The sequence below is a fragment of the Vombatus ursinus genome, unplaced genomic scaffold (assembly GCF_900497805.2).
Source record: "Vombatus ursinus unplaced genomic scaffold, bare-nosed wombat genome assembly UNPS02010822.1, whole genome shotgun sequence".
In the NCBI taxonomy this organism is placed as follows: domain Eukaryota; kingdom Metazoa; phylum Chordata; class Mammalia; order Diprotodontia; family Vombatidae; genus Vombatus; species Vombatus ursinus.
The window spans coordinates 1,248,244-1,259,638 of record NW_020950600.1 but is presented as its reverse complement, the minus strand read 5'-3'; the positions used below and the strand labels follow the sequence as shown (position 1 = coordinate 1,259,638).

Genomic DNA, 11,395 nt, shown 5'->3' with positions numbered 1-11,395 from the left:
ACACACACACACTCACACACACACTCACACCCCTTTGTATTCAACAATCAAGACACAAATTTGCCAGGAGATAAGGAAGAGGATGGGGGCTACACAATGGTTACAAGATGAAGGAAGGAAAGAAGTCTTCATTGTTAGCTGTGTGCGGGGCACTGAAAGGGCTTTCCAATTATTATCTCATTCGAGATTCACAACAACCCTGGGAGACGGGTTGAGGAAACTGAGGCAGACAGAGGTGAAATGACTTGACCACATGGCCAGGAAGTGCCTGAGGTCAACTGAGCTCAGGTCTTTCTGACTCTGGGTCCAGCACCTAGCTGTCTCTAAAGACAAAGGAGGCAAAGCCTAGGGCTCCTGGGATGGAGTCAGCTTCCTGAACAGCTGGGTGAGAGGGCCAATAGGAAAGAGGCTGTATTTCCACTGAGGAACAAAGATCACCTCTGTCTAATGGGTCAATGCTCTGGCTCCAAGCTGATAAGAGGAATCGGGTTTTTTGGGGGAATCTCCTGGACAACTCTGGAAGAGGAGGGAGGAGTGAATTCTGAGAAGCTGCCTGCCCTAGCCAGACCAGCCCAAAGAGGGGCAGCCTTAGTTTGTGCTACAAGATACCGCCCACTCTGCGACTTCAGGTGCCTGTCTGGACTTGACAGCTGAGGGGGCTGAGGCAGGCTGAACACGGACAATGAGGCTGGCTGAAATGGCCCATGAGACTGGCTTTTTCAGCACAGTGAATCTTTCTTCAGAGCCCAAAATCAAGGGTATTGGGAGAAGAGGCTAGGGCTAAACAAAGGGGAAAAGATGAAGGCCAAATCTGATGGCTTTCGCCGCCAGGCTCCTCAGGCTCAGACCACTCCGACCCCGCCCTCGGGGCCAGGGAGCTGAATCACAATGACATGGAAGAGTGGGGTGCCTTGGGCCAACGGAAGAGCTGACCACAGAGCTCTGAGGCATGGAAGCCCAAACTGTCCTTTGGCATGACTGGGTCCTGAGGAAGGAGGGCAAGATGAGTAAGGGCCCTGGTTCTGAGCAGCCACAGAGTCTGCTTCTTGGCCTCTGGCACCTCCCACTAAGGACCAAGCTGGAGCACAAAATGCAGTCCATCCCTCTGGATTTTTGAGGAACCCATACAATTCTGGATCAAGTTCAGGGCTTGAAGAGGCTGTGTTGCAGAGGGAAAGTGGGTTGGTTGTTCAGTATTCCATGCAAAGGAGAGCGATCCAAAATATAACAATACTTACCAATCTTGTACCACAGGAATTAAATTAAGAAATCTGACTAGTAAATTTTCAATTTGAAGAAAAAAGCTGAGAAGACAGTACTAATGTCTTTAAAATAATGGTGGGTGTGGAAAGAAGGAAAAAAAAACTACATTTATTCTTTGAACCCTTAGGACATTAGAGCTGGGGGATCCCCCAAAGAGGCAGCACGGTGGAGTGGGAGGAATGCTGTCAGGAGAGACGTGGCTTCAATAATTACTAGGGCTGTGACGATGGGAAAGTCCTTCAACCTCTCTGTGAACCTGTTCACTCATTTGTAAAATGGGAGGAACAATCCTTTCACTCTCTACCTCTGAAGGTTTTCATGAGGAAAGCATTTGGTAACCCTTCAAGTGTTAGTAAAATGTGAATATCAGAAGGATCAGATCACCAGACTTGGGAATATGTAACTGCTCCCTAGCTGGGATGAGCTGCTCAGCAGACAAGGCCAAAGAGATCCCGGGTATACTCAGGGACATTGGGTTGTGAAGATCAAATTGAGATGAGTCACCCCAGTATCACAGGTGGCTGGTTTTATGGGGCCTCAAGGGTCCTCCTGCCTGGCCATGACAGTGGCGGTCTCCCTTAAGACCTCTCTGAAGGGATGCTCAGGCTGTGGGGCTGGAGTGGAACCTCCCTCAGCCAAAATCTAGACAGACAGATAAGAGACACTAGTGGCTGAGCCAGGGCCCCCTACCATCAGTCCATGCTTCATGGATGGAGGCTTTCTGCCCAAACTTCTCCGCCAGGTGATCCAGACGCTCCAGCCGCCGAATTACATTGAGCAGCCACTCTTCAAAGCCCTTCTCTGCCTGCTCCAGATGCTGCCAAGAATTGTTGATGTCCTAGAAATCAAAGCACAGAGAGAGATTATTTAGAGTCACCAAGTGAATGAAAGCTCGCTGGTATGCCCACAGAGAAAAAGGACAGGGATAGTGTCCCAAAGACTATTCTCTCCTCAACAGCGGGATGAGAGATTTGGGTTAAGAAACCAACCTGAGCCAACTAAGTCAGGAAATAAATTTGTTCTAGTCAAAGAACGGCAAGCAGGCCATCAATCCTGTGCTTCACGACATGTGACGAGCCCCTTCTATTACCCAGGGGCTCCTGTGGAAGAGCTCTAAGGTCAATCCTTGGGATCAAATGATTTAGAGGTAGAAGGGACCTTAAAATTGGAAATTATCTAGTCTGCCTTCTCATGTGATTAATGAGGCAACATGGGCCCAGAGAGGGGAAGTCACCTGACCAAGTCTATGTGAGCACCCCCAGATGGATTTAGCTTCCAATTTTCAAATCCCAGGCTCTTTCCCAAACACCCATTTACTCTCACTTCCAAAGAAGATAGTGATGGTGAAAGGCCACCCAGCCTGATCAGTCACTTACTGACACCATCTTGCCCTCTGAGGGCATGAAGGCAGGGCGGTTACTCAGCCGGAGTTTGGTCTGCAGAGTGTTGAAATTGATCTCCAGCTGGCATTTCTCCTGCACTTTGGGTGGTTTGTGCACCCTCCGGTAGTCACGGAAGTCCTCAAGCTTCTGCTGCATCTCTTGGATGGTCTTCTGAGGCACACGATCTTCTAGCCAAGGAATGGTACGTCGGATCCACACCAGCAGCTGTGAAGTCAGGGAAGGCCAGAGTTGCACTGGTGAGGAGGCTTTTACTGGACTTTCACTAGTATCACACACACACACACACACACACACACACACACACACACACACACACACACACAGAGCAAATGTTGATAGCATACAAGTCTCAGGAAGAAGAAAGGCTGGAATCTGAAAGTTGAGGGGCTGATTTTCTAACAGGACTTCAATTCACAAAGGGGATGGTTTTCAGAGGACAACAGTATGGTATCCCTTCACACGTAATGAGAGTTATGAGTCACTCTTTATGTGCTCAAAATAAGCACACACACACACATTTGCACTGGCCTAAAAAGAAGTGGCTCTAAAGGAGATAGGATTACAACCAAGAATCACCTACCCAGCAAAACTGAGCATAATCCTTCAGGGTAAAAAATGGACATTCAGTGAAATAGAGGACTTTCAAGCATTCTTGATAAAAAGACCAGAGCTGAACAGAAAATTTGACTTTCAGATACAAGACTCAAGAGAAACATGAAGAGGTAAACAGGAAAGAGAAATCATAAGAGACATATTAAGGCTGAACTGTTTACATTCGCATGGAAAGATGATATTTGTAACTCATGAGTCCTTTGTCAGTATTAGAGTAGTTCGAGGGAAAAAATTATATGTATGAATGTATATATATAGACAGATAAATAGAGGGTACAGGGTGAGTTGAAGATGAAGGGGTGATATCTGGAGAATAAAATTAAGGGGTGAGAGAGGATTATACTGGAAGAAGAAGAAAGGGAGAGGTAGAATGGGGTAAATTATCTCACATGAAACAGACAAGAAAAGGCTTTTACAGTGGAGGGGAAACAGGGAGAAGGTGAGAGGGAATGAGTGAATCTTATTCTCATCGGATCTGGCTTAAGGAGAGAATAACATACACACTCAATTGGGTATGGAAATCTATCTTACCCTACAGGAAAAGAGAAAGGAAGGCGACAAGAGAGCAGGATACAGGAGAGAGCAGATTGGGGCAGGGGGTAATCAGAAGCAGACATTTCTAGAGAGGGACAGGGTCAAAAGAGAGAATAGAATAAATAGGGGGCGGGATAGGATGAAGGGAAATATACCTAGTTTTTCACATGATGACTATGGAAGTGTTTGGCATGACTGCACATGTATGACCTGTATTGAGTTGCTTGCCTTCTCAATGAGGAACGAGGAAGGGAGAAAATTTGGAACCCAAAATTTTAAAAACAAAAGATAAAAATTTGTTTTCACATGCAACTGGGAAATAAGATATACAGGAAATGGGATACAGAAATCTATCCTGCCCTACAGGAAAATTGAAGGGGAAGGGGATAAGAGAAGTGGGGGAGAGATAGAAGGGAGGGCAGATTAGGAGTATTCAGAATGCATGCCATTTTGGGGTGGGGGGAGGGACGAGATGGGGAGAAAATCTGGAACTCAAAATCTTATGGAAATGAATGTTGAAAACTAAAAATAAATAAACAAATTTTTAAAAATATATAGAGAATTTAAAAAAAAAAAAAGTGGCTTTTGCCCAGAGCAGACTTACATCACTAGCCAGCTTCTCATAATCCTCCATCAGGTGCTCATTCTCTTGATTGACGGCCAGCACCTTGCAGATCCTGTTAGCAGCTGTCTCAGCCTAGTGGAGTAGGAAGAGAGCACAGACACAGTCAGGGCCATGTGAGACACCTCCCCAGCCCCTTTGTGAAGTTGCTGAGCCAGGTCCCAACTGCCCCCTCCCACCCCCGACCCCTCCTACCCTGCAGAACAGGGGGAAGGAAAGGAAGCAAGTCAGTCCCAAGCAAGATTAAGTCCTAAAGAACTCACAGTGCTGCCAGAGTTCACTGGCACCTGTGTCCCCATGGTGCTCTCCTAAGGAAGTCTCCTAGGCTGCCCAATTCTCCAAGATGGAGTCCAGCCTCAACATTGTTGGCTACTGTTATGCTAAGTCAGGAAAAGATGTCCAAACACTAGAGCTAGACAACAGCCCCTAGCTAAAAGTCCTACTGCCCATCTGGATAGGCTCAGCACTTCTGGGGCTGACAGCTCCACAAAGTTTCAACCTCTATATTTTTCTTTTTAATAAATAAATTCAACTGCAACCTGGCAGGCTCCTTCAGTATTAAGAGGAGGTCAGGAAAGGTTAGGTAGGGTCTATTTCTCCAAGGGGAGCCAGGTCGCCAAGAGACGTATATGGCTATCTAAGAGCTTCTGATGTGGCTCAGCCTGTAGTGTCTCCTTTCAGTGCCCTGGCTGGGTGGGCAGCCCATATGATGCCTAGGGAAAGTGTCTGAATGCACAGTACAAGAGCTGTTCCCCTTTCCATCACACAGCCTCTGTATTTTTCCAGCAGAATGTGCTTCCTATGGGAAACACCAGGAAGCATAATTATCCTCAGGGATGAAGGGGTACACAAAGGCACAGAGATTAAGGAGACTGAATTCAGGGTTGCCACCTCAATGTCGGGGATGAATATAGCAGCATGTTGAAAAAATTGGCCCAGGGCCACTGCCCTGGCCTCCTGTCCTTTTGCTCGCACTAGGACCAGAGCTGCTTTCTTCAAAAGATCACAAAATCTGGGCCAAAGAAGTTAAGGAAGGTGAGGGAAACCACACAGAAAGGAAAGTGGAGAGAACAGGTACCTTTCAGGAAGCACAGAAAGGATCCAAGAGGAGGACTTGAAAGCCAGACAGCAACAGAAATAGTGAGGAGGGTCTACAGAAGGATGGGGAAGGAAAACAGAAAAGGCTAGGGAGGTGAGCTACCAAGGGCCTCCATAATCACGAACTCTAATACGGAAATCAGTGGCTTGTGCTAAGTGCCCTCCCCAGGCCCCACCCTCACAAACTCAGCTAGCCTCCCAGTCCAGCCAAAAGGGAGCCTGAAGCAAGAATTGGTGGGGGGTGTGCATGCCCACGTATGCACACTATCACACACACTCATACTGAGGCGCACTGGCACATGCTGCAGGATGCTAACAGAAGCCAGAGTGCCATGCGAGGGGTGCAGTGTATAAGCCAATGCAGAAAAACTCCCCAAAGAGAATGTAAGGGGAAGCACCAACACAATGACGTCTTGGCTGGGGCGGAGGGAAGAATGTTAGTCCTTAACCTTTGTGCAAGAGAGGTCAACCAAAGTATGTGAAGATGACGAGCTCTGCACTTCCTGTTCCATGACCTCTCCCTTTTTTCAGCTGTCTGTCATTCCCTATCCAACAAGATTCTCAACAACATCTACAGAGCTAAATGGATGCTGAAAGGAGACATCTTAGTGACTGGAGACAACAGGACAGGTGTGATGCCCCACTCCCTGCAGAAAGCCCTCCCAACTCTGCAGGCACCTCCCCCCGTGACAGATAACCAGGCAGGGCTGGGTAGAGGGACAAGGGATATGGGAGAGCTAGCTCTTCACCAGAAAGGGCTGAGGGTATCTACACTGCGGCAACACAATCCCATTTCTCCCAAACACAGAAGAATAAAACATGGGAAACACAGGCCTACTAATGCCAGGGGGCAGCGTGGTAGTCCCCATCATCTCCGGCCGGCGCATCATGGCTTTGTGGCTCCCAGTCTCCACTTGGGCAGCCCACAACTCCAAAGTTCCCTCTGAAGTGGGCCAGCTAGAAAACCTCTGGACTTCCTTTATGACTCTCCATCCCAAAGGAAGAGGCTTGCAGAGAAGTTGGAATGGTAACCCCACAGTGAGGATTAAACAGCACAGTTTCTTTGGCAGGTCACATAGTACTGAAATGACACCTGTCTCCTCACTCATTTCAGCCTTCCAACAACCTAGCTGCCCTTCCCCAAAGTCCACTTCCAATAACCAAACCTAAGCAAAACCACAGATCCCAGGCCATCACAAGAGCCTTGTCAAGTAGGAGGCCTTCAGACGACCGAGGGGAAGAAATCAATACCATTCTAAGCTTTCCACAGAGCCCTGAACTGACTCAAAAAGCTGGCTCTTCATCCATCATAACAAAGACAAAAGAGTCAAGAGGAGTCCAGGCTCCCCTCATTTTGGGTTGATCTGTATGGACTGCAGTGGTACCTCTCTGAGCTTCTGGTGTTCAGAGGAGGCCATGACTGATAAGGAGACCAACACCTCAACCAAGACAGCTGGGATTCAGTGAACCCCTGGCCTCAGCTATTCCTGCCCCTTGGCTCCATCACAGAAACTGTGGAGCCAGGAGAGCCAAAACAGGCCCAGCACTTTTGTGTCTTCTCTGCCTCCACAAGAATCGGGGGGAAGGGAAGCAGCGGAAGCCCATGATAAAATGAATTGGTATTTTTAATTGAATTACTAATTCCTCCATGGTCTTTTTAGGGCACTATGGGTTTAGAATGCTGTGAGCTAAGTAGAGAGCTAAACCAAGGAGGAGTATGAGGCTACAGTGGGCAGCACCTTTCCAAAACTGTGAGTTGGCAGAAAATAGAACACAGTGAAAAGTTGCTACTCACAGGTCATCTAGAGCCCTAGGGCTCTGCCCTTTGACAGCTAACAATGCTAACAGCTCACATCTTGGGCATGATGGAAGTGATGGGAGAGGGCTCAATAATTGTCGGAGGGGGAGATCCCTGGGGTGAAATAAATGCTCACCGGGGAAGAATATCCTTCAATACAATACTTACTCTGTTACAATCTTAAGATGTCTAGGGCAAACAGACCTTTCCTGCCACACCAGGGAGGGAGGTTGGGATCAGCTGGAGTATCTCTTGGTGCCCCGTCAGTCAGGATCCTGGGCTAAGCAAAGGCATTATTTCCCTCCAAAGCCAGCCCAGGAATCCTTCAGAAGAAAAGTGACAAGAGTGCCTGCCTGCTCACCCTGCAGTGCCCTCTTTACTGCTCCGGATGGGAGCAGAAAACACAGAGTCAGGCACAAGCCAGAGTGGCCTCTTGGTACAATGTATACATGGTAAACGCTCTTACTGGAAATTTCTCACAGGGCACAGCACCTTGCTGCAGCATCAAGGGCTCCCCCACCCGAAGCTCACCTTTTGAGCCCCCGAGAAAGCGTGGTAGAAGCAGGACACGTATGTCATGATGGCCTTCTCATCGGGCCTCAGAGTGCCCACAATATCTGCGCAGAGAGAGAGAGAAAGGCAGGAGAGAGTGAAAAGTGCAGGGGCAGCAGCTGGAGCCAGGGCCCTGGGCTCATGCAGGAGAAGAAAAGAAGCATTCGCTCTGGACTGGAAACCAAACCCCAGCTTGGCTATAAGATTTTGGTATGTGTGTGTCTGGGTGCTCGTCCTGTCTCCACAAACTGGTTCCCCAAATTTAGGGGTTGTGCAGGTGGGAAAAAGAGCTTTAAAAAAGGTAGGTTCCATTTGTAACCACACCTTTCGATGCTGGAAATTTGCCTGGGTGATGGCATGGGAGAAGGAGACAGGGCTAAGGTGGGACTGGACCGGCCCAAGACTGAATGCCCACAATTGTTTTCTGTGCCCAGTGATGCAGTGCGACTGGCTCTGCTGGGGAAAACACACAGATGGGTACCAAGGGGAAGGGGAATGGCTTCCAGTCGGCAAGAGGCCACTGCCATCTGCAAGAGAAACAAGGTGAGCATGGAGGGCTGCAGGGGCAGAGGGACAGCGAGGCAGGCCCAGCCCTCTTCGCCGGGTACCTTCTGCGCTCCTGAAAAGGCATGGTAGAAGCTGGACACATAGGTCATAATGGCCTTCTCATCAGGACGGGCTGTGTTCACGATGTCTGAAAGTGAACAACAACGGTTAAAGCAACCTGTTCACTGGAGTGGGGTGGAAGGGAAGGAGAAGAGGGCAGAGGGTGCCATGTTCAAGGACATCCCAGGAAAGCAGTCGGCTACTGCCGCCTAAGAGACAACATTAGGGTAATGGAAGCACTCTGGGGTCCTCCCCCAGTGCTGCCACTAAGCAGCTGTGCTCCTTCCCCTCCTCCGGACTTCAGACGAATCCTCTGTGAAAGACGGGACCAAACGAGACAATCTCTATGGCCTGACATTCCCTACGCACTCTCCCAGTGGTACAGTATTTAGGAAGCTCCTAAGATTACACAGAAAAAAAGACCCGGGCAAGAAGGGTTGCTTGCAAGGCCCATTTCTCAGGAAGAACAGGACCATTAGATCAGGCATGATCACTCTGTACACGGAACAGGGCTGCTCCAGAGGAAGCACTCTCCTTTCAGGAAAGCTCCCAGAGTTTTGTGGTTGTGGAATTGTTTCAGTTGCGTCCAACGTTATGTGGCCCCAGCCAGTCCATGGGGTTTTCTTGGCAAAGATCCTGGAGTGATTTGCCATTTCCTTCTCCAGCTCATTTTACAAATGAGGAAACTGAGGCAAAAAAGGTTAAGTGGCTTGCCCAGGGTCACCCAGCTAGGAAGTGTCTGAGGCTGGATCTGAACTCAGCAAGATGAGTTTTCCTGACTCCAGGTCTGACGCTTTATCTACTGTGGTCACCTAGCTGCCCCTGCCAGAGTTAGGGAATTAGGAAATTCCCAAGGCCAAATTCTGCCCAGGGGAAAAAACAGGACCCACCTCTGCTGGCTCTAGACTCCATAAAGCAGTAAGAACAAATGACTGATGGCCTTCTGCCTTGAGGAAGGCTTTCCTTGAACTTCTGGCCGATACGGACAGAAGGGTGAGACAAGCATCTTGCTGTGTTGTTGTTCAGTCAAGTCTGACTCTTCATGACCTCATTTTGGGGTTCTCTTGGCAGAGATACTGGGGTGGTTTGCCATTTCCTTCTCCAGCTCATTTTACAGATGAGGAAACTGAGGCAAACAGGGTTAAGTGACTTGCCCAGGATCACATAGCTAGTGAGTGTCTTGAGGCTGGATTTGAAGGCAGGAAGATGAGTCTTCCTCTATTCACTGAGCCACCTGGCCACACCTAGCATCTTGCTAGAAACTAATTAAATAAAAAGTCCTCTGTGCGAATCCAGCCCACCCTTCAGAAATCAAGTCCTACCTTCTCTGACTACCCTGTCCTACACAGATTTTTCTCCTTTCTCTGACACCTTTTTAACACTACTGTCTAGACTACAGGTTTCAAAAATCAGCTTGCAAAACTCCCAGGGTACAAGCCAGATTAAAATGTGCCTGGGAAATGTGTAACAAAGTGAAAATCCAGAGATGATAGTGATTTGTGGTTTCCTAAGCCCACATGCAGCCAGCCTGCAGGGTCCATTTCTGTCTGAGTTTGACACCAGGAAATGGGATATGACATGGTCAGGTACTCATCTGTCTCACGTGTGCTCGCTCATTTTGTTTTACTTTAGAATGAGAATCTAAGCACCCGGAAGAAAGGGGCACAAGGCAGGCCCTCAGCACAGACCTGCTGCACCAACATCTAGGGAATGAAAGGCCAGTAATCCAGTGCTTACCCTCGGCATCCAACATCTTGGGGATATCGAGGTACTTCTCAGCGACTTCAAAGGCATTGTTCAGGTTTGTGACAGGGTCATCCTGGAGGGAAGACAAGAGGGTTAGCAGTCTACTAGGGGCTGGTGGATGTCTAGAGAGCAAAGAGACAGGGAAAAGAGGGCTCCACTTCTGCTGGGACCTACTGCAAGTGTTTACTTTCAACATCCTGTGTAAGCCATAAGCAATCACTAATGCTGGCAGAAGAGGGGAAAGACTGCACAGATCAGGCTATAGCTAATCTCAAAGGCTCATCTTAGGTTTGGCCGTAGGGAAAATGAGGCACCAGTGAGGAATCCAAATGATGGCTTCTCCACATGGCTGCCAGATTCATTTTCCTAAATCTTCACAGCACACATTAGTTCCTCCTTGCTGTCCCACCATTTCCCTGCAAGAGTTCTCCAAGTCAAAGGCCAAAGTTCTAACGGAAAGTGATCAAGGCCTTCCACAACCTGTCCCCATTGACTTCCCTTCCCTTCCCCACGTGACCTCTTTGGCTCCAGCCAATTGCAATTCTTCATGCTCCTTTCAACATAACACCCATGGCTCCTGCCTCCAAGATTTTATAAATTGTGCCTAGCCCCAATTCCATGTAGAGGCCTCCAGCGCAGGTCCAGGCTTCCTCTGGGCACCCTTTGCCAACTGCCCTCGCCATCAGTACCTTCATCACTCTTTATATTCTTATAACCCTGACTTTGCCTGCTGTCTGCCCTGGTCTGGATAGTGTCCCAGCATCTCACATAGGAAGTAGCACATAAGAAGGGATGAGAAAATGTCCATGGATGGATTAGAGAAATGTCCCTTCTAGCTGAGCGGGGTCATCAGAGAGCAGACAATGGCCGGGCTTACCTGACCCTCGATAGTCTTAGGCTAGTTACAGGGCCCGGGTTTAAAGGAATAACAAGGAGGCCTCAGGATTGCAAGAATGAATTGACAGTGTCAACAATGGAGCCAGTGGGAGGATTTGCTTTCAGCACTGCCCTACAGAGTCTCAGCAGTGCTGTGTGGTTTACACAAGGCAGGCAAATGGGCCTGAGAGACCTACCTTCCGCAGCTTGTCATACTCTATCAGCTCTGGCCGATGCCTGTGGATCAGGGCATTGAAAGCGAGACCATCCTTCCAGCTGAGAAAA

General features: G+C 48.7%; 1 protein-coding gene across 1 annotated transcript in view; it reads right to left on the bottom strand.

The window, feature by feature from the left end:
* Nucleotides 1-11,395, bottom strand: part of ACTN4 (actinin alpha 4) — an 82,847-nt gene that overhangs the window by 12,843 nt on the left and 58,609 nt on the right. Inside the window, exons 6-11 of the mRNA XM_027855492.1 lie at nt 11,308-11,386; nt 10,226-10,307; nt 8,491-8,576; nt 4,417-4,509; nt 2,640-2,870; nt 1,954-2,101 (exon numbers count right to left, since the gene is read on the bottom strand). Of these exons, the coding sequence (XP_027711293.1) occupies nt 1,954-2,101; nt 2,640-2,870; nt 4,417-4,509; nt 8,491-8,576; nt 10,226-10,307; nt 11,308-11,386 (719 nt within the window). The remainder of the gene's footprint in view (nt 1-1,953; nt 2,102-2,639; nt 2,871-4,416; nt 4,510-8,490; nt 8,577-10,225; nt 10,308-11,307; nt 11,387-11,395) is intronic.